Genomic DNA, 22,353 nt, shown 5'->3' with positions numbered 1-22,353 from the left:
GAGAAGAGGTGTGCATCATTTTTCATAGTGCCGCTAGCTGATTCTATACCATGAGCCTCCTGGATTCACACATGACATTTGCTTGTTTACCATCCTCATCAGGCACATTGGTAAAGGTCTTGACCTCAGTAGATCAAACCAATAATTTGAAAGGGAGGATGTCTCCAGTCTAGATTTAACTAATGACCTAAAGTCAGACAGTAAAAATTCTCTGCATATTTCCCTTGATAAGTGATAAGAAGAGACTTTTCTAAATTCAGATGGGGTTGGTGGTAAAGAAGAGAGAAGCCTTTGTTGACATTCTTGAAAGAACAAAGCTACTTTAATTTGGGTGGGGAGGGGAGTCCCCTCCTTTCAATAGATTTAAATTATAGTTCTGTGAGATTTTTTTGCTATCACAAGAACATGAAATACAGTGCAGTCCTGTGCATGCCTATTCAGAAGTAAGGTCCATTCCATGAGACTTAGTCCCAGGTAAGTAACTGTTGAATTGTAGCCTTAAAAGATTTTAATATGGTTGCATAATTGGTTTATATATATTTTTTGTAAGTCACTTAGAGGCCTACTGTGGCATTTAGCAGTATATAACATAATAAAGACTAATAATAATAATATAGCAGCAAAAGAATGTTCTGCAATTTAAATCTATTTGAATAAACTTAGTTATCTGTATCTAATGTAGAAGATTTCTTGAATCTTGTCCTGATCCTAGAATAACTTCCACTCTTCTCTCTCACAACACCCTGGAATGTTGTAGATTCCAGCATCATGGAGGATGTAAAATGGTGATCTGACCATCAACACAGTTGCTACTACTATCACCTACAGTGGAAAAAACAAAACTAAAAAATAGCAAAATTGGAAGTCTGTGCTAATGGTGAATTCCATCCCTGAGAAACTGTTGGAGAGATTCCTTGCTTTGCTCTTGCCCTAAGAAATTCAACAGTGCCCACAATATATTTGCATCTGCACCCAAATATGGAGAATTTCAAGAGGCCATTAGTGCATAGCTCTAGGGTGAACCACTTGGAGGTTCTGTTTACCATCAAGTGGTATATACATTTTGTTTAAATAATAAGTAGCATATTATTACAAAAGTTGGGTGTCACACCCCCCACTCTCTACCAAGCAGTAGCAAAATTTCAGGGGGGTTCCAGGTGCTCACCCAGGGTCTGTGCTCCTTTGGAAAATTGAAAATGTGGTGGAGACGGTCTTAGCTTTAAGAAATATGGTTGATTCAGCTATTTACACCTTCAGTCTGCATAGAGGGAGTCAAGCTCTTACAGCATAGTCATCTCAAGAAGGGCTTGTTTCCCACAGCAGTGCAACTTTGGAATCAAAGGCATCACAACCAGTCAGCCTTCGGCCAGCCGTCCCAAGATGGATCTCAGTCTTCTCTTTCCACCCCCTCTCTTCTTCTTCTCACACATACCCCATCACCTTGGCAACCTCTGCCTGCCCAGGCCCAAGAAGGGCCATTAACACCTTTTGTCATGTTAATGCCTCTATCCCAGGTGAGCCCCTAGCTTGGAAAGGAACCTTAGCATGTATTTATCCACTGGCCTGCAATCTTCCCTTCAATACTCCAAATAATCAAAATCAAAATTTCTAGGGTTTAGCTCCCCTGCACCCTGCATACCGATAATATTCTTCATTTTACATTCACCATGGACTGCAGATGTGTTGACATGATTTTAACATGTTATTCTTCTCGCATGTAATTGACAGTAGCTGAAGTCCTCTAAATGGTCCTTTCTTTCTTTCTTTCTTTCTTTCTTTCTTTCTTTCTTTCTTTCTTTTTTGCTTCTCTTAATAAATTCCACTCTGACCTGACAAAGCTGGTTTCAGGCTGCTCAGCAGCAATCCAGACTTCAGTGTTAACATATGTTTTTGCCTGAAGATGCCTGTGCTGATCTACGGAGAGGCATAACTTAAATCCTTTGAACTGCATTCATCTACTTTTGTGATGGTTTTCTCCTTAATCTTTTCATTAATAGAGCTTCCTCCTTGTGCAAAAGTGGATGAAGGAAACATAATCCTCCTTTGAAATTAAGAGATTTAACAGATTATGGGCGGGGAAGGGCTTGGCATGAACAGAAACCTGTTGTTTAAACTTGCTTTAGATGTGTTCCTGAAACTATTTGCTTCAGTGAATTTGTCGCCAGTTTTTATTTGGGGGTTATATTGATGGTTTCATTGTCCTTTGGCAAGCAAAAAGAATGAAAATATCTATAGGGTTCTCCATGTGTACGGTGTGCACCAGAGGTGCCAGTATTTGGGCACACTTAGATATTTTTGAGTGAGCACTGTCAGCATCACTCTGGTCACTTCTGCCCCCTTATCCCTGCCCCACACACAGCAGGAAGAGTGTGTCAGCAAACACACTTTGCTTTTACAAGGGCTCTGGGTTAAAGTCAGATCTGGTAGACTTGATGTGAGCCTTGAAAAGCACCCATAGCTGAGAGAGAAAATGCAAAAGACTTTGATTCTTCCAGCTTTCTTCTTCCTTCAGCTGCATGCACTTTTTCAAGGGAGAAAAAGCTAACACCTTTGTGCTGGTACTGCAGTAGAAGTTTCAAATATGACCATAAACTCAATAGCTTTAAAATGATAATTATAACAACAATGGGAGCACTATGGAGGAAACAGAGAAATTCATAGAGGCTTGGGAAGAATGTAGTCTGGATTCTCTGGAACAAACTGAGAAAGTACTACATAAATATTCGGGATAAAAGTTCTCCTGCTTCTTGTTTTAGCCTTTGAGTTTTGCTGCATAGGAATATGGTTGCTGCTGCAAATACATGAAATGGTAGGAAAATAACTTTTAGCAAAGAACTGGTGCAGAATGCACAGAATGTTACCAGGCAAGGAAATCACCTGCAAGGAAAAAAGTTTTCTGGGTTGATATAAATAAGGTAATTTTTTTTTTGTGCTGCCAGGTAGATGAACCTATATGCACACTTTTCAACGGGCATGCAGTTGTTCAAGTCCTTATCCAAATGCATTCTAAAGGAAGTGATTCATCTGTTAATCATTAACCTGGTAATACATAAAGCAAGATGACACAAGTTCCAGGGCCATAGCCTCAGAGGCCAAGGGTTGCTATGAGACTTTAGAGCCCTTCCTGAATTTTCAGCATTTTATTATTTCATTTGATTAAAGTTAATCTTTAGCCCCTGTACTTCATTCTTGAACAACCATGCATGTTTTCCTTTATATGCCCGTAAGTAAACTGTGGCCCCACCTTCCTCTGTCCCACCTAACTGGTTTGCAAAAGACACTAAGAGGAGACGAGCATTTGAAACTTTTTTGGTTATGAAGTTATACATTTAACTTAAATTAATTTGCTTAATTTGCCTGTATTTAGGCTTCCTGGGTAGCCTTAAGGTCCATTTAATTTGTCAGCGGTCTTGCGAAGCTCCAAAATGCATTAACTTCAAAACAATTTGGCTCTGTTGTTCATAGGTTTTCTGCTCAGCATAGTTACATGTTCAATATACATAATATGCTCAAGCATCACAGCTCAGTGATCTTTAGCAATTCATCAGATACCCATTCTTACAGTTACTTTGGGAGAAGGATGGTCTGCTTGAAGGAAATAAGAATGCGCTGTACGCCTAACACCTCTATGTCTTTCTAGGACGTGATTGTTGGCAGCCTGATCTCAGCCATATTAACTGCTCTGGCTTATCCAACTTGGGACCTCCTTGATCACCTGATGCTGACCAGCCCCTGGTGCCCCATGTTCTGCATCGTTGTCCCCCTCATCTTATGCTACAACTACCCCAAACTGGATTACTATAGCCCCACTAGGGCAGACACAACCACTATTCTGGGAGCTGGAGCTGGAGCAATTACAGGGTTCTGGATAAACAACCACTACGTTTCAAATGTTTCGGCTGAAGAAGCGACACACAGCATCCCTTCGGTCACTGGCGAAATGCTCTTGATGGTTCTTGCACAGTTTTTGGTGGGAATTGCTGTACTGCTGATTATACGGCAGATCATCAAAAGCCTGGCTCTTAAATCACTGTGTTCTTGGTACAAGGTTTCTATTAATGACATTGAAGCTATGCAGCAAATAGAAATTGAAGTGCCCTATAAATTTATAACCTATTCTACCATCGGCCTGAGTGCTACAGTGCTTGTGCCATTGCTGCATAAATTATTGGGCTTAAACTGAATGGTGCACACTTTTTTTAAAGAAGCAGTCCTGATTATAGGGTGCAATAAAAATGCACGCAGAAGCAAAAACTTGAGCAGCAAAGTGTCGTGCCTTCCTGCATAGCTCTACAACACAGATAATAGTGGAGATCTAAACTGAGTTTCCAATCATTTTTGTTCGCTGCAATCTTTTAACACGCTGTGGCTGCTTCAGCGACTATGGCTGTCTGAGCTAAGCGTTTAGTGCAACTAGAAGCCTGCCATGACAGACAGTCAGATCTGTTCTTCCTAGATCTAGTGGTTTGAAGAGGTTCTTCAGGGTTGTCAAACCTCAAAACAAGCCCTTCAAGGGATGCAGCCAGATCAGGGTAGTTGGAGAAGAGCCTCCCTTTTAGAAGACAAAGCAAAACTACAAAGTAATTATCCTTACAAGCTTAACAGTCTGAGAATTGGGAGGAAGATAAGCACTCTCAGGGAGAAATAAGATGCTGTAAACAGGGAAACTGGGTTGGCACTGAAGCTGGCTGCCCATCTAGCAGGATGACGAACACTGGAGTCATATCTTGCAAAACAGACTCCCAGTCATACAAATTCACATGTATGGGTATAATTGTGTTGTGTTCTGAACATATCCATGTTATTAAATTAAGCTGTGTCATGTCTGAAGCTGTGCTCTGGTATGGTATGCTATGGCATTGGCCCAGAATGTTGAAAACAATCACTGCTGCTGTGACTTGTAGGCCACCAAGAAATGAATTGCAAGGACCAAGTAACTGACGGCAAGTGCAAATGTGATTGCAGATTTATTTTTTAACTAATAAGATCTTCATGTCCTCTTTGTTTCCACTAATTGCTCTTGTGCAAAGTGGTATTTCCCATTGGCAATGAAGGCTCCAGCAAGACCTGTGAAACAACTGTTGCCCTTTTTGGAGCTTGAGGACAGGATGAAACTAGCATTGGTCTGACTTTGACGCTGCCATTCCAGGTGTTGGTAAATTGCTATCTGCCTGCTGCTTTACATAGATTCCCACTGTAGGGAAGCAAATATAGCACTTATCAGAGCCTTTAAATGAAATGCTGCTTAGACATGCAGATTTGAGAATTAATGTCTAAATGTTAACCTAACTTTAATATAAACAACAACAACAAAAACCTAAACTAGGAATGGCTTAGGATGGGAGGGCTATTCTGTTCATGTCTTGCCCACGGGTTTCCAATAACGGCATCTGGTTAGCCACTGTAAGAACAGAATCTTGGAACTAGAAGATGCTTCCTTCTGATCCATTAAGACTGTTCATATATCCTTAAGCTTCAGTATTACATTAAGGGTATAACTCCTACGTATATTCCTGCAATTTGAACTTGTCCTATAAGAAATACAGGGCTCTCATCTTTCTCGCCATGCTCATTCTTTAGTTAACATGTTCTGTAAAATGTGGGGGTTGTATGAAGGCAAAGACCTGAAACCCACGGGGATTCTAATGACAATACAGAACTCCCCTGGAGCAGAATTTTTCAATATAAGTGGGGTTCTCTTCATCATGCTAAAGTAGACGAACTTGCAAGGTAGTGCTGGCATATATGGTATACTTGCTAAACCCCTCAATCTTCATCTAAATTGGAGGTGAATCTGTTGAGCTGGTAGGCAAGAATATGGGTTGTAAGAGAATATAAGGGTCCCTCCCATCTGCCAGCTACTGCATTCTCAACATCTCAGCAAATTATCGGTGTAACAGCAAGCTTGAACAGAAATGTGTGGTTGGACAGGGATATATATTTGCAAGTAAATTTATGTGTCCCCGCCTTTGCAATGGCTTCAGATTTAGCTGTAGCTCTAAAACTGCTCTTTTAAATGCATCTATTTTATTCTTTTATGATCACGTATGTATGCTGCGATTTATAAACCACAACCTGCACAATTTCTATTTTTGTATTGTTTTACTGTAAGTTGTAAAGTGTATTCTGAAAATTCTGACTTTATTCAAACTGAAAATGTTTCCAGAAACTATTTTTTATTAAAGCTTATTTTGTCACATACATTGCAAGTGTATTATATAAAGTAGGAGGCTTCTATGAAGCAGGCAGGCATAAATGCCAAGTGGGCAGAAGATTGAAGGGCAACCCACTATTTTCATGCAGCAGATTTTTTGTTCATAGAATAGAATTGTAGAGTTGGAAGGGGGTCTTCTAGTCCAACTGCCTGCAATGCAGGAATCCCAACTAAAGCATCCATGGCAGACGGTCATCCAGCCTCTGCTTAAAAACCTCCAAGGAAGTAGAGTCCACCACCGCCAGAGGGAGACCATTCCAGTGTTAAATTACTCTTACTGTCAGAAAGATGCTTAGTTGGAATCTCCTTTCTTGTAACCTGAATCCACTGGTTCAGGTTCTACCCTCCACAGCAGAAGAAAACAAGCTTGCGGCTTCCGGTGGGGCGCGGATCCGGTTGCAGGCGAGGGTTTGTCTCTCCGGAGAGAGCTCTAGCTTTTTTGCCGAATTGGGAGTTTTGAGGGCGATAAAACTCCCGCTAACCCTCTGGAGGGTATCCAGAGGTCTAGGTGCCCAGCAGCGCCGAGGTGCCGTTTGTCTGGTCGTCAGGTAGCCTTTGAATAAAGGTGAAGAGAACAACGATACAAGCGGCGGCTTATTGGGTGGCCATTACAGCGGCAAATCAGCGAAGCCCCGAGCCTGCAGGCTAAGCGTCCCGTTCTCGACACAAAGAAACTCAGACACTGAAAAGAAGTGTTGGAAACAGTGTGATTTGGGAGGCTAAGGAAGTATCTGAGTAGAAAGAAAAACATCCGAGGTCAGCGTAAGTTTGTCTTCAATGGAACAAGACGCAGCGCGGTTTGCAGAGCCGAAGGAGAAAGTAAGTTACTGCTAGCGGCTACAGTGTTTGTCCCTCTCATAGACTTTCATAGAAGTCAATCCTTCTCCTGGAGCAGAGGAGAAAGGGAAACAATTGAGGGAGGGCAGAGAAATACGATGTTGGAAGGGACTCAGTCGATATAGCAACAAAGACAGTGTTGTATAAAGAGGATAAGGGAGAGTACTGTTGAAAGGACTACTGTTGAGACTTTTGGGAGTCGTTATGCTAAGCAGCTCTTAAAAAGCTGTGAAGAAAGGGAAGAAGAAAAGTACTTTGGGCATTGTGAGTTACTGTTCTCTTTTTTGTTCTCGGACTTTTCTTATTTGTTATTTCCCCCTTTGGACTCAATTTTAGGGCCATAGAGTCAGGAGTTGGGAGAAAACAGTGTGAAAAACAGTGTGAAAAACAGGCAAACAGGAAAGCCTAATTATCTAATTATCCAATTACCTAAGCATTTAAGCACCTAAGGACCTTGCTCTCAAGTTTAAAGGGACTGACTCCCCACGGTGGACTGTACTAAGTATTGCATCTCAATTTGGGAAGCCGACTGTTTTGGGACTAAGAACCTTATAAGTCAAGCTGTTATCAAAGGACTGGTTGGAATAGCCCAAATAGGGGCAAGAAGAATACAAATTAGGATACCACTGCGACGGAAGATCAACCATCCTCCTCTAAGCCTTAGAAAGGAGGACAATACATAAACATATTGGCTAAAACGAACGTTTAGAGAAGAGGGGTTTGGGGTCCTCTTTCTACCTTTGGTAATCTACCACCTGTCTTTACGTGTGGTTAACATTATATGTTGTTAATATACAAAGGGGTTTATAGCAACTTTGGAGATTAATATCCCTTAGGGGTTAATTGAGCAACTGGATAGCCCAACTATAAGGATAGGAGGATACATACCGGGAGGACAGGTGATTTAGTGACATACGTAGCAATACAAAGGAACCCACGAGGTTTAAAGAAAATGTCACACACTCAAAAGAAAGGGGCAGAAGGAGGAACCCCAACTGATAGGAGAGCCTCAAAACAAGAAACTGAATTTAAAACAGAAATATTGAGGATGTTTGCAGAAATAAAGCAAAGTGAAAAGAACTTAGAGACAAAATTGGAACAGGTGGACAATAAAATTGGAAAAATGGATAAAAAGATTGAGGAGACAGTAAGTGAGTTAAAAGGACAGATTAAAGAGGTTTCAAAAAGAGTGGATGAGGGATTAAAGAAGACAAAGCAGGAAATGAAAGAAATGAAGCGAGAAGAAGAAAGAATGAGGAATGAGATAGCAGACTTAAACAGAATACAGGAAGAAATAAAAGACTCTATTGCAATGAATGAATTAAAACAGAGGGAGATTAATTTAAGACTGAGGCAAATCCCGGAAGTACAAAATGAAAATATAAAGGAAAGATTAGTAAAAGAAATAGCACAGTGGATGGAGGTAGAGGAGGAAGATGTTGCGAGGACAATTATAAATGCATATAGAATGAAAATAAAATCAAGTAAAGCCAGGAAATTCCCAGGGGACTGTTTAGTCACATTTAAAGATAGAGAGATGAGAAATCTGATTTTGCAAAGAAATAGGGAAAAGAGACTTTATATTGACGGACATTACATAATCATATTTAAAGATATTCCAATAAGGCTGTTAAAACGAAGAGAACCCTATAAACCATTAGTGCAACTGCTCAAAAAGAATAGGATTGACTTCCGATGGGAATTTCCGGAAGGTGTCTCCTTTTTTTATAAAGGGGTTAAAAGAAGATTAACCAGCCCCGAGGAAATAGGAAAGTTTACAAGAAGATATAAAGAGCTTCAGTCGGGAGAGGAGGAGTTGAAAGGTGCAGAAGGCGGACTTAAATTGAGGGAAGAACTAGAGTTAGGGGAAGAGGAAGACCAAAGCAGAGGAGAATTAGAAGAAGAAGAAGAGGAGGAAGAAGGAGAGGAGACAGAAAGGATATAGAGTAACACCTAAATCAGAGTAACACTTAAATTAATATGTCTTTAAAAATATGGAATTGGAATATTAATGGAATGAACGATAAGAAAAAACGGAATGGAATCGAACGCATCTTAAAAAAGAAAAATCTAGATATTATATGCCTCCAAGAAACACACGTGGCCAGTAAACATAAAAAAATCCTTATTAATAAGAGGCTAGGGAATGAATTTATCTCTTCGGATAAAAAGAAAAAAAGAGGAGTAATACTTTATATCAAAAATAATATCGAAGCACACCAATTATTTAAGGATGAGGAAGGGAGAATAATAGCAGTTCGCATTAAATGGCAAGGTGAAACGTTGATAATAGTGGGGATCTATGCTCCAAATGGAAATAAAACGGAATTTTTCAGACTACTGGAAGAGAGATTATTTGAATACCTAGATCAAAAAATTATAATAATGGGGGATATGAACGGGGTGGTCTCAACGGAAATAGACAGACTAAGAAAAACAAAGACAGAAGGAGGGAAACTACCTAAGACATTTTTTGAAATGGTCAAGAACTGTAATTTAGTAGATATATGGAGATTGAAACACCCCTTGGAGAAACAATATACATTTCACTCTGAACCAAATCAATCGATGTCAAGATTAGACCAAATATGGGTATCAAATGAACTAACAACAAGAATTACAAAAACCGAAATCCAGGCTAAAGTTATTTCTGACCACAATCCCATAACAATGGAGATGAGGGGAATTGAAAAACGAACCTTCAGATGGAGACTAAATGATAATCTGTGGGATGACCAAAAATTTGTGGAAAAAATACGGACGAGACTATTTGAATATTTTACAGACAATTTAGATAAAGGGGTAAAAACAAGTGTGGTATGGGATGCCAGTAAGGCTGTAATGAGGGGCCTGTTTATTCAACAAAATGTGTGGAAAAGAAACAACAAGGAAAAAAGATCTAAGGAGATTTTGAGACAGATTATGGATTACGAACAAAAATTGACTAAAAAACCAAACAATGAAAGGATATTGCAGGAAATAAAGTCCCTCCAAACACAATTTGCAATGTTAATAAATAAGGAGGTGGAGTGGAATATTAAAAGACTAAGACAGAAAAATTTTGAATTTGCCAATAAGTCAGGGAAATGGCTTGCATGGCAAGTCAAAAAGAGAAAGGAACAAAAAACAATTAACAAAATACAATTAAATGGAGAAGAGGTAATAGATCCTAAAAGAATTAGAAAAGGATTTGTGGACTTTTACGAGCAATTATATAGAAACAAGGATAAAAACAACAACAGGAAAATACAAAGATATCTAGAGGAAAAAATGGTGAGGAAAATCTCGACAGAGCAAAAAGAAAGGTTAAATGCCACAATTTTTAGAGAAGAGGTGGAAGAAGTGATAAAGGAATTGAAAAGAGGGAAAGCCCCTGGCCCGGATGGGTTCACTTCAAGCTATTACAAAGAAATGAAAGATATATTGATGACTCCGCTAGTTAAAGTGATGAATAACATCTTAAAAGAAAGAGAGATCCCAAGTACTTGGAAGGAAGCTTTTATTACAATAATTCCAAAACAAGATGCAGATCTAACTCAAGTAAAAAATTACAGACCCATTTCTTTATTAAATACAGATTATAAGATCTTCGCCGGAATCTTAGCAAAAAGATTAAAAAAGATATTAATAAAGGTCATCCACAAAGACCAAGCGGGCTTTCTACCGGGAAGACAAATAAAAAACAATACAAGAAGTATAATTAATATAATAGAATATTTATCGGATAGATATGACAAACCAGCTAGTTTAATTTTTGTAGATGCGGAGAAAGCCTTCGATAACGTAGTCTGGGATTTTATGTTGAGAAATTTGGAATTTATGGATGTGGGTCAAGAGTTTTGGAATGGGATAAAGGCAATATATACAGAACAGAAGGCGAAGTTGATAATAAATAATGTCATCACTGAAGATATAAAAATCTCTAAAGGAACAAGGCAGGGCTGCCCTCTTTCGCCGCTCCTCTTCATAATTGTTTTGGAGGTCCTACTAAATGCGATAAGGCAAAATAAACAAATTAAGGGGATAACATTAGGTTCAAATGAATACAAGGTTAAAGCTTACGCTGATGACGTGGTTTTAACGGTGGAAGAACCTATAGACAGCATAAAGGGAATTTTGGAAGAGATGGAGGAATTCGGGAAGTTAGCAGGATTTAAACTGAATAAGAGCAAGACTAAAATGATTGTTAAAAATCTGGACCAAGACAAGATACAACTACTACAACAACAAACAGAAATTGAAGTCGTAAATAAGGTAAAATACTTAGGTCTTTGGCTCACTAATAAAAACATCGATTTGTACCAAAATAACTACATCCCGGTCTGGAATGAAATTAAAAAAAATTTGGAGATTTGGGCCAGGATGAAACTATCTTTTTGGGGAAGAATATCTATGGTGAAAATGATGATACTCCCAAAAATGCTATTCCTATTCCAAACGATACCCATAATTAAAGGCACCAAAAATTTTAAAGAATGGCAAAAGGCGATTTCTAGATATGTCTGGGAAGGAAAGAAGCCCAGAATTAAGTTTAAGTTATTAACAGATACAACGGAAAGAGGGGGCTTTGCCTTACCAGACATGAGATTGTATTACGAGGCCGCATGCCTTTGCTGGATAAAAGAGTGGATAAAGCTGGAAGACACAGAATTATTGGATCTAGAAGGGTATAAGAATAGATTTGGGTGGCATGCATACCTGTGGAGGGATAAAATAAGAGTACATAAGGGATTTTGCAACCATATCTTTAAGGGTCCTTTGATAGAGGTCTGGAATAGGTATAGGAATATATTAGAACCAAAAACCCCACATTGGTTGTCCCCATTAGAGCTGATAAGTGTAAAAAAAGTTAACATGGAGAAAAAATGGGGCAGGTATGGAGAAATGGTAATGAAGGAAGGGACGAAATGGAAAATAAAACCATATGATCAGGTTAAAATATATACATATGACTGGCTGAGCTACTTCCAGATAAATGAAATATTTAAAAAAGAGGTGAAGGAAAGGGGCTATGAAGAAAAGGTATCGACATTTCAGAGAGAGATAATAAATAATGATCGTAAAAATCTGTCAAAAATGTATAATATACTGTTAGAATGGAATATGAAAGATGAGAAAGTTAAAAAGGTGATGAGTCAATGGGCAAAGGACTTCGGCTACGAGATTCAACTAGAGAATTGGGAAAAACTGTGGAGAGTGAATATAAAGTTCACTGCATGTGTGTTACTAAGGGAAAATATGATGAAGATGCTATTCAGATGGTACATGACACCTGTTAAATTAGCTAAGATGTATAAAACAGACAACAAATGCTGGAAATGCAGACAAAAAGAAGGAACGTTCTATCATCTATGGTGGGAGTGTACGAAAGTTAAAGGCTTCTGGGATGAAATTTACAATGAAATCAAAAAAATACTAAGCTATACCTTCGTAAAGAAACCTGAAGCTTTTCTATTAGGATTGACGGGAAAAGACATCAAAAGAGAGGATTGTAAAATCTTCCAGTATGCGGTAACGGCAGCTAGAATTGTGGTAGCGCAGAAGTGGAAACAGGAAGAAAGCCCAACGATAGCAGAGTGGAGACTAAAACTGATTGAATATGCTGAGCTGGATAAATTAACAGGGAAAATTAGATATATTAAGGATCAAAAGTTTATTAATGACTGGGGGAAATTTGTGGGATATCTGGAGAACAAATGTTTTGTAAACACAACGCTAGTGGGATTTAAAGAGGCACTGTAAAGCATTAAGAGGTACTGCTTATTGGATATAATGTATGAAGGGAGGTATAAATGGCAGTATGAACGATTGGAATGTGCTATAAAGAAACAAATACGAATGAATGTCAACGACGCTGAAGGAAGTCTAAAATGTATGAGATGTATGCAATACGAATATAATGTACATATATGGAAAACTAATAAAATTTTAAAATGCAAAAAAAAAAAAAAAAAGAAAACAAGCTTGCTCCATCCTCCATATGACAACCCTTCAGGTATCTGAAGATGGTTATTGTATCTCCTCCCAGTCTCCTCTTATCATACCCAATTCCCTCAACCATTCCTCCTAAGGCTTGGTTTCCAGACCCTTGATCATCTTTATTGCCCTCCTCTGCACAAGTTCCAGCTTGTCAATGTCCTTCTTAAATTGTGGTGCCCATAACTAGACACAGTACTTCAAGTGTGTTCTAACCAAGGCAGAATACAACAGTACTATGACGTCCCTTGATCTGGACACATAACTTCTGTTGATGCATCCTAGAATAGCATTAGCATTTTTTACAGCTTCATCACTGTTGATTCATGTCATGCTTGTGGTCTACTAGGACCACTACTTGCCTACTGGCAAGCCAGATGTCCCCCATCTTATATTTGTGCAGCTGGTTACTCCTATTTCATTTTGTTAGCTTTGGGCCAGTTCTCCAATCTGTTACGGTCATCTTGAATCCTGAGTCTGTCTTCTGCAGCATTAGCTACTCCTCCCAGTTTGGTGTCATCTGCAAATTTGTTGAGTATCACTCAATTCCTTCATCCAAGTCATTTATAAAGGCGTTGAACAACAACAGACCCAGGACAGAACAAGGAAACATTAGGGGGTACTCTTCGGGTTCCGTCAGCCAACCAGCTACAAATCCAAGTAACTGTCCAGCCCACATTTACCAGCTTCTTTGCAAAGGTATCATAGGGGACTTTGTCAAAGAATTACTGAAATCAAGATACACTACATCCACAGCACCCCCTGATCCACCAAGTTTATAACTATATCAAAAAGAGAGATTTGTCTGGCACTACTTGTTTTTGAGAAACCCATGTGCAGCATTCTTTTTAAATTGGTCACACACTGACTAATTGCTCACATTACTTCTTCCCAAGGTTCTCAGTACAGTGGTGCCCCGCAAAACAAATGCCTCGCAAGACGAATGCCTCGCAAGACGAAAGGGTTTTGCGGTTTTGCGTTGCTTCGCTAGACAAATTTCCCTATGGGCTTGCTTCGCAAGACGAAAACATCTTGCGCTTTTTTTTTTAAGCCGCTTGAAGAGGCGCAGCTGCGACGGACCGTGCTTCACAAGACGAAAAACATCGCAAGACGAAAAGACTCGCGGAACGAATTCTTTTCGTCTTGCGAGGCACCACTGTACTTCCATTTTGTCGCAGTTCCTTCCTGTTGGTGAGGACCAGGTCCAAGATAGATGAGCCCCTTGTTGCTGCTTCTACCTTCTGGGAAAGGAATTTGTCAGTGAGGCAACTGCAGAATTTGCTGGCCCTTACATTCTTGGCAGAGTTTGAGTTCCAACAAACACTGGGGTCATTGAAATCTCCCATTACTGCCTTCTCTCTCCTTTTTGGTAATCTGCCGTTGGAAGGCATCATCCAAGTCATCAGTCTGGCTAGGAGGTCTACGGTATACACGTTGCTTACATATAATGCTATTTCTCCTCCCCTCCTGTTTGGTCTCCTCCTTTTCAGCATGGCAACCCAAAGAGTTCCTTTAGATAGATGTGATAGCTTCCAAAAATGCACTGGGGCTTTCTCATTTCATATTCCAGTGGCAGTTTCTCTGCCAGCACATAAGAAGTCAGGAGGGTGATAAGATGGTGTTCTGGCACACAGGTCCAGTTTGAGCAATCTCAGCCCTATGACAGAAGCAGTGCTCACCACACCAGTCTTTCTCATGGGAACTTAGGTGTATATAAATACAGAACCTTCAAGTTTTATTTTGATCCCTTCTTTACAATAAAACAGGTTAATATACAACAGTATCTATTATAGAAATCTTGCTTTAAAACTGCTGTACTTTACAAGAAATGCACATTTCTCAACCCTGAAGAGTTCATATCAACCCTATACAAAGAAAGCTTAATTCCTCAGTTCTGTTCACATTTGTTCAACATTTGCTATAATCAATTATGTTATTTCATGCAATAAAAGAATGTGATTCCTGTTATGCAGCTATAATCTGTTACAGTTTGAGATTCAGCCTCTGGAACATTCTCGAGAACAGATCATGTTCTTTGCCCATATATATTCATGGTAATATATTGAACTTTTTTATTTTTTACATCTGACTGATGGCTCAATCTGTTAAGAAAAGCCCTAAAAAAACCCCTGAAGGAAGTATTATTGCACTGAAGGAACATTTAGCAAAGAGCAAAATAAGGCTTGTCTATTTCATTGCCTAATTTATTAAAATTAGGGACAGTGCCCGATGGTAGAAACAGACCATCTTGGAAACAGAACTATGTGGACTTTTGCGGGGGGGGGGGAGGAAACAGAACTATGTGGACTGAAGAAGCATGCTGTTGTCAGGATTTCACACGAAAGGCTCAATTGTGATTTCTAGGGCAGAGCAGGGCATGGTGAGCTCAAATTGGGTGACGACGTCAGGGTGGAGTACTCCTAGCTTCCCAATAATCTGCCCTTTTGCAAAGATCTCAGCACAGCGTCCAGGGAAAAAAGCAGGGTCTGAAAGAAAAGGGGGGTGAGAGAAATGAATGTTTCTCATAATAATAATAGTAATAAATAATTATTATTTTATTATTTGTACCCTACCCATCTGACTGGGTTGCCCCAGCCATTCTGGGCACTGAACCTCAAGTAAACATCAAGAGCAGAAGGGTGTGTTACATGAGAATAATTTTTGCTAAAACAATGAAAGATTGCTTCTCTTATAGCCCAATTTTATTAATGCCAGAGAAGAAATATTTTTTGGGGGGTGGGGGATGAACCCTTAAGTAGACCTGCTTCACATTTCCAGGGCGAAGTGTAAGGGGTTGGACTACTAGACGATGCCTTGGGGATCCTTCAACTCTACAGTTCTTTGATTCTACATTCGGTGTACAGGTTACAAGCTTTTGCACAGAGTGAGTAAGAATGATGAATCCACCAAAGCTGCTTCATGTATAGTGAAACAAAATATGTCAATGCTTGGACAAATCATAATTCAGCTAAATAAGACTTATGAATGAGCCCCTGTACACAGCTGCTTGACCTTCTCTTCATGCAAGAGGAGAAACAAGCCATGGAGCCAGACTTAATACTAAATGGCTGTTACATTCAAAGCATGGAAACTGTGGTTAATGGCTTCCAAGCAAACAAGGATATGAAGACAACTTCATATCATGACTTATTATCCTGGCTTGTTTGGAAGCCATTAACCGTAGTTTCCCAAATGCACATGTTAACAGGCTGCTATAGTTAACTGTGATTCCTGGCTTGATTCACCGATTCCCACAAAATAAGGAAGGAAGTCATTCACATATACGTGGGCAACATTCTGTGGGCCAATGAGGATTAGTGAAATGGAACTACTAGTCTTAAATAGACAAAATGGCACCAATAAAGGCTTACCCTCTTGCAGTTGAAGTGATTTTGTCTCTTGCTGCACCCCTATGTGTAATCAAAATCTCCTGTAACTCATTCAAATCCTCTGAAACTAATAAAACTAAATGACCAATCCATGCATTCTTTTTCTCACGGTAAAGTCACACAGTAACTTTACCATGTAATTCTAATGCAGTGAAATGTTCATGAAACACATGGGAAGAACGCTATAAGATGAGGTCATTTTTAAAAATCTTTCCTCACCCCCGAAAATTGTGGTGGATGTTTCATAGGAATCTATTGTCAAACAAAAACTGTATTAATAGTCATCCATCAAAGACTTTCCTGTGTTAAAGAGAGCAGAAACTTGGGGGTGGGCACTGGGTCCAAAGCTACGACCTTCACAATCCCTGAAGATGAAAGATCGCCAGAGGTGTATCTAGGGGTTGGGTAAGTTGGCCCCTGCTAAGGGCGCAGGTCAGGGATGGGGTGCACCCCTCTCGGCGCCTCACCAGAAAAATCTGGACACTGCCGTGGGCTGTCACTACAGCCCTGTAGAGCTCCCTCCCCAGTCGGCCAACAGCGCCGGTGGTTACTTTGTGCAATGAGACTCCCCCATGAGGATGTTGCCACCTGGCCCTCCCTCCTAGCACGACCGCTGCTTCCTGCCCTCCATTCCCCCTGCTTGTCCCAAGAGCAGACTTTCAGCTGATGTAGTAACTGAGAAACGTTAGGTGAGGCTCTGAATTTACCACAGCCGAGTCACTTTCCCATCGCTTCTTCATGGCCTTGACCAATTTCCATCATAAGAATATTCAGATGTTTGAATTTTACTTTGGTGCCCACAAAATCAAGTTCTTATTGCCACAGACAGAGAATATTTAAAGTGTCCCAGGGCACCCCAAAGGTTGAGGCATGAAGGTATACCATCTCTATAATCTGTAACTAAAAATGGGCAAGGCACCAAGTAGTTTGTAATTAATTCAGATATACACACACACATTGTGGGAACAGAAACTCTAAAACTAGCCTTGTCGTAGGAACACTACATGCAAGCAAGAGACAAAAATCACAGTTCATAGTAAGATTGTCACTTCTAAAGTGCTTTGAAGTTCAAAGAATCTGTTATTAAAGCTTTTACACTATGCCCCTAAGAACCAATAATTGCCTGTGTGTTCAGACTGCAGGACCGCTTTGATTATTCAGGGCATAATTCTTTGGCCGCTAATCCAATCAAGTACCTAGTCTTTAGCACATTTTCTGGCTAATTGACCTTCAAAGGGCTTGTTGAATTCTCTGTGTGCTTGCCGGTCAAACACCTTGCATGGCTTTTCTTCTCTTCCCAATTCCTTCCCTTCTTCCCATGTTTGGGAGAAGAAGATTAAAGGGATAATATTGGGTCAGAGTTGGGAAAAGCTTTAGCGATCATAACAATTATATTCTTATAAGGAGATGGGGGAGAGTATTAGAAGTCAACACTTAAGTAACTGAGAAGCAGGAGACATGTTATTCAGCATGACTACTGAAGTCCTGGTCACATTTTCCCTCAGATAAATGGTTATTTCCTGAACATAACTGGAACAAACCAGATGACTGAAATATGGTGTACACAAAGAAACAGTGATAGTCATGCCAGCAAATAACTTATCCTCTGGTGGTTCTCCAGAAAGCCTATAGAAATCCTCCATGGCTGTTCCTGTTCCAGAAGTTTAGCAAACTCTAACCACGCAAGTTACATCCATAAAGCTTAGATTTTGAAGAGTTTACACCCAAATATTTTGTAATATGTATCGAAATGTGACAGTCAAAACTCTGAAATGTCAGTTCACATTAGAAAAAATATGTTACTAAATACATGAATTGTCTTCAATCTTTCAGGGATTAAAATGTAATATCTTTATTTGTTGCTCATTTCATAACAAAGTGTTTAAGCTTTCCTAAATTTTACTATGTAAATTATTGTTTGATTTTTATCCTGCCCTTCCTCCAAAAGGAGCCCATACATAAACAGAAGTTACATATTCTCTGCTGCACAAAAGCAATACTTTTACTGGTCATTCTATACGGCATATAAATCTTGTCCATGATTAAATATGGTTTTGCAAGAGAAAACACTATACTCTGCACACTCAAATATTCCCAAACTGGCATTAGTTACACACTGTCATAAAAAAGAAGAAATAAAAAAAATTATCACTTGCAGAACAGGAAATCTGATCTGAGTAAATGGCTTATGCTGGAAGTGAAACAGTTAATAGCCCCCAAAGTTCTTAATAAATGCAAGCCTAATCCCTCAATTCAAGAGCAGCCTCTCATCTCTTTTCATCTCTTTAAGGAACATCAAAAAGAAAAATATTTTACTATACATCTGAATCAGTGGGACAGGTGTAGTAGTCTCAACAGGTAAGAAGATACAAAGTGAAAAGGAATAATTACCTAGTCTGTCCATTCTGGAGTTAGGGGACCTGAACTGTCTTCAAGAAGCAAGAGGTTTGTGCTGCAGTTCTTTGAATAAGTATTCTGTGAACTGCCCTGAGACCTCCAGGTATAGGGCGGTATATAAATTCAATAAATAATAATAAAAAATAACTGTTCTGTAACATCTATAAGGAAGTTTGTTGTTGAAAACATGCCAAAGTTTCCATTAACTATTTACCAAGATCTGAAATTCACTACCTTCCTTCTGCACTTTCCCAGTGTTAACTCCCTGTAAAAGAATTTAGCTTATGAACAATAATCGCAGTCGATCAAAAGCAACCACGGTTTACAGAGACAGTAAAAATAAATTGCCCACAGACTTGGTTTTCCCAGGCAAAATACTAGAGTTGCATTCTTCAAATGCAGAATCCTACACACTTCTTTACTTACTTGCAATGAACTTATTGAAGGAAAACATATTACTGTAGTTCTGGGCAGATGACTCAAAACTTTGTACAAAGCCAACATGTGGAAAGAGTGAGAGGGGGACTGAGGCAACAGAACGCACCCACAATTTCCACCCATAAATCATACCTTATACACAGAGCTGCTGGGTGTCAAATGGGTGCTTATATTATAGGCAGTTTACTTCTCTGTGGAGTGTAAACAGACAGTATTTCGGAGGTTGGTTTGTTCTTCCTAAGTATGTCTGAAGTTCTCTACCCTTGTGATCCCTAAGACAAGATGTACTCCATGGATGCAGAAACACTTGCTAGTTACCTTGAATGCACAAGACTTTTCATATGATTTGAAAGTACCAAACAAGATAAAGTTCTCCACTACAGGCATGTTGTGGTGCTTCTATTTGGTGGTGCTGAAGACAATAAGAAACATTAGCATATAAAGATAACTGCTTCACCATCACTGTCTGAAGAGCGCTAAATTTTGGTGCCTATCTACAAACAATTTGAACAGAAGTGTCAAAATTGCTCAAATAGTATACTGTCAGCCTCAGCAAGAAATGAACCCATGCATAGACCCTAAGTGATACTGGAATAATTATTCATTCTAAGGAAGTTCAACTGGTCCATTGGATCCAAATGCTAGGGTAGAATTCGTATCTTGAATATCTTCAAGGTGATGCTGACAGTTTAATGGGAAGGTCTCAAAGCACAACTGCGGCTTGTGTGGGAAGATGTCTCAGTATATTGATGGATTTTGCTGATGGCTTCAGCACCGCGTGACTTGCCTAGACTGGCATGGAGATTATATTTTAGGGTCAGAATTTTGGCACAGCAACATATTTAGCAAGAACTATGCTAGTATTTTTTCAGTGGCTTCAGGGACAGACAAAGCCTCACAAACACTGTGCCAGCTTTCCACTGATTTCTTGTGAGCCCACTTCACAGGTAGGACTGTCTGAGAACGACAAAAATATGACAAATCAAATCAAGATATGAACATGAGCCATGTTGGGCTGGGACCTGGGAGACCAGGGTTCAAATCCCCACTCAACCACGAAGCTCACTGGGTGGATTTGGGTCAGTCACCATCTCTTATAATAATAATAATTTATTACTTATACCCTGCCCGTCTGGCCGGGCCTCCCCAGCCACTCTGGGCAGCTCCCAACAGAATATTAAAAACATGATAAAACATCAAACATTAAAAACTTCCCTAAACAGGGTTGCCTTCAGATGTCTTCTAAAAGTCAGGTAGTTGTTTATTCCTTGACATCTGATAGGAGGGTGTTCCCACAGGGCAGGCGCCAGTACCAAGAAGGCCCTCTGCCTGGTTCCCTGCAACCTCACCTCCTGTAGTGAGAGAACCACCAGAAGGCCCTTGGAGCTGAACCTCAGTGTCCGGGCTGAACGATGGGGGTGTTGCCAGCAAGACAGAGGCAATCAGGTAGGCCTCCATCGTCGTCTCTGGACGATCTCCGTTCTCCCATTGGAACAGTATCAGTCAATTAGCGACACGAGCCTCAGACACATTCCAAGACTCGTGCACACACTTTTTGCAGAATTTCCACAACGGAAGATTCACCCAAAGAGCATATTTACAGCTTTATTCAACGTTGGTCAGAACAAAGGAAAAACATGACTGCTTGCATTCGGGTCGAGGAAAACAGCCAGAAAATAAAATACATTCTGCAGACCACCTGAATGAAGCTTCTGAAGGACCACTGGCAGTTCACGCTCCACAGTTTGGAAACCCCTGTCCTGGGAGGTCACTAACTTGCACATTATGTAGGGAGAATTACAGCACATTATGCTCCTTTCACCGATCCCAATAAAGGGAACAGAGTGAAAGATTTTGATCTCAACACAATAAAGTGTTTGATCTCATGGCAGAGTGTCTAGAGCTTTCCCCTGTGGCTGTGAAACATTTCAAATGACCTCTAGTGAGAGAACTAAGTAAACTGCAGAACATCAATACAAATTCAGGAAGAAACACAACCTAGAAGCAGTCTTTTCATGGACTTGGAATCCTACCTCCTTCTAAGAGTCTCTGCATTTACCCTTTCCACAGATGAATGTAAAAAAAATTAAATTAATAATAATAAATGAACTATGTCCTGCCTCTATTCCATGATGGAACTCAATACAGTATATAGAAACTTTCTAGATAGCCTCCCATCCAGTCTCAGAACTGTTTAGTTTAAGCAAGGTTGCCTCATCTTGTGCCTTCTGACAATGTCCTGGGACCAGTTAGAACCAATTCATAACAGGATAGGAGAGATTATATGTAGCAGTAGGTGGGAGGTTCTCTCCCTTTGTATCACCCTAAACACTTGCCATTACATAAACATTTAAGCTGGTTCACCAGCTTGCAGTTGCTCCTATAACTCAAGTTACTGTAGGATTTATAAGGTTCAGTAGTTCATTTTTCAGGCTTTAAGAAATATAAGAGATTTGGCTCAGATATGTTGACGACACCTTTGTAATTTGGCCACACGGGAAAGAAAAACTAGACAGCTTCCTCACACATCTCAACAGCCTACACCCCAAAATACAATTTACTATGGAAATAGAAGCCAACAACCAACTTCCCTTCCTTGACGTCCTAATCTACAAAAAACCTGATGGCTCCCTAGGACACACTATCTACCAGAAAAAAACACACACCAACCGCTACTTACATGCACAATCACACCACCACCCTGCACAAATAAACTCCGTAGCCAAGACTCTCATCTCCAGAACCAAACGCCTGGCTGACAAAGACCACTTGACAACTGAGTTACAGAATCTCTCAAATGTGTTAATCGCCAATGGATACCAGCAAAACAGGGTTACGAAGCTAATCCAAAAAGAAACACCCCCCAAAAACCAAGACACAGAAGAAAACAATGGCATGGCCCTCCTTCCTTATATCAAGGGCACTACAGACAAAATCAGCAAAATCCTCCATAAACACAATATCAAAACAGCCTTTTGCACCAACCAAAAAATAGCCAATATCCTCAGAAACCCCAAAGATAAAATCCAGTTGGAAAACCAAGGGGTCTATGAAATACCCTGCAAAGTCTGCCCAGCCACGTACATTGGACAAACAAACAGA

The 22,353-nt window shown here is 39.9% G+C and overlaps 2 protein-coding genes across 2 annotated transcripts in view; one reads left to right on the top strand and one right to left on the bottom strand.

Moving 5' to 3' along the window:
• Positions 1 to 4,558, top strand: part of SGPP2 (sphingosine-1-phosphate phosphatase 2) — a 30,045-nt gene extending 25,487 nt beyond the window's left edge. Inside the window, exon 5 of the mRNA XM_081192703.1 lies at positions 3,641 to 4,558. Within this exon, the coding sequence (XP_081048829.1) occupies positions 3,641 to 4,183 (543 nt within the window). The 3' untranslated portion in view covers positions 4,184 to 4,558. The remainder of the gene's footprint in view (positions 1 to 3,640) is intronic.
• Positions 4,559 to 14,741: 10,183 nt separating this feature from the next.
• Positions 14,742 to 22,353, bottom strand: part of FARSB (phenylalanyl-tRNA synthetase subunit beta) — a 29,901-nt gene continuing 22,289 nt past the window's right edge. Inside the window, exon 17 of the mRNA XM_081192642.1 lies at positions 14,742 to 15,513. Coding sequence (XP_081048768.1) covers positions 15,362 to 15,513 — 152 coding nt within the window. The 3' untranslated portion in view covers positions 14,742 to 15,361. The remainder of the gene's footprint in view (positions 15,514 to 22,353) is intronic.

Source organism: Podarcis bocagei, assembly GCF_964188305.1.
Source record: "Podarcis bocagei genome assembly, chromosome: 4".
Lineage (NCBI taxonomy): Eukaryota > Metazoa > Chordata > Lepidosauria > Squamata > Lacertidae > Podarcis > Podarcis bocagei.
This window is presented reverse-complemented; position numbering and strand designations above follow the sequence as displayed.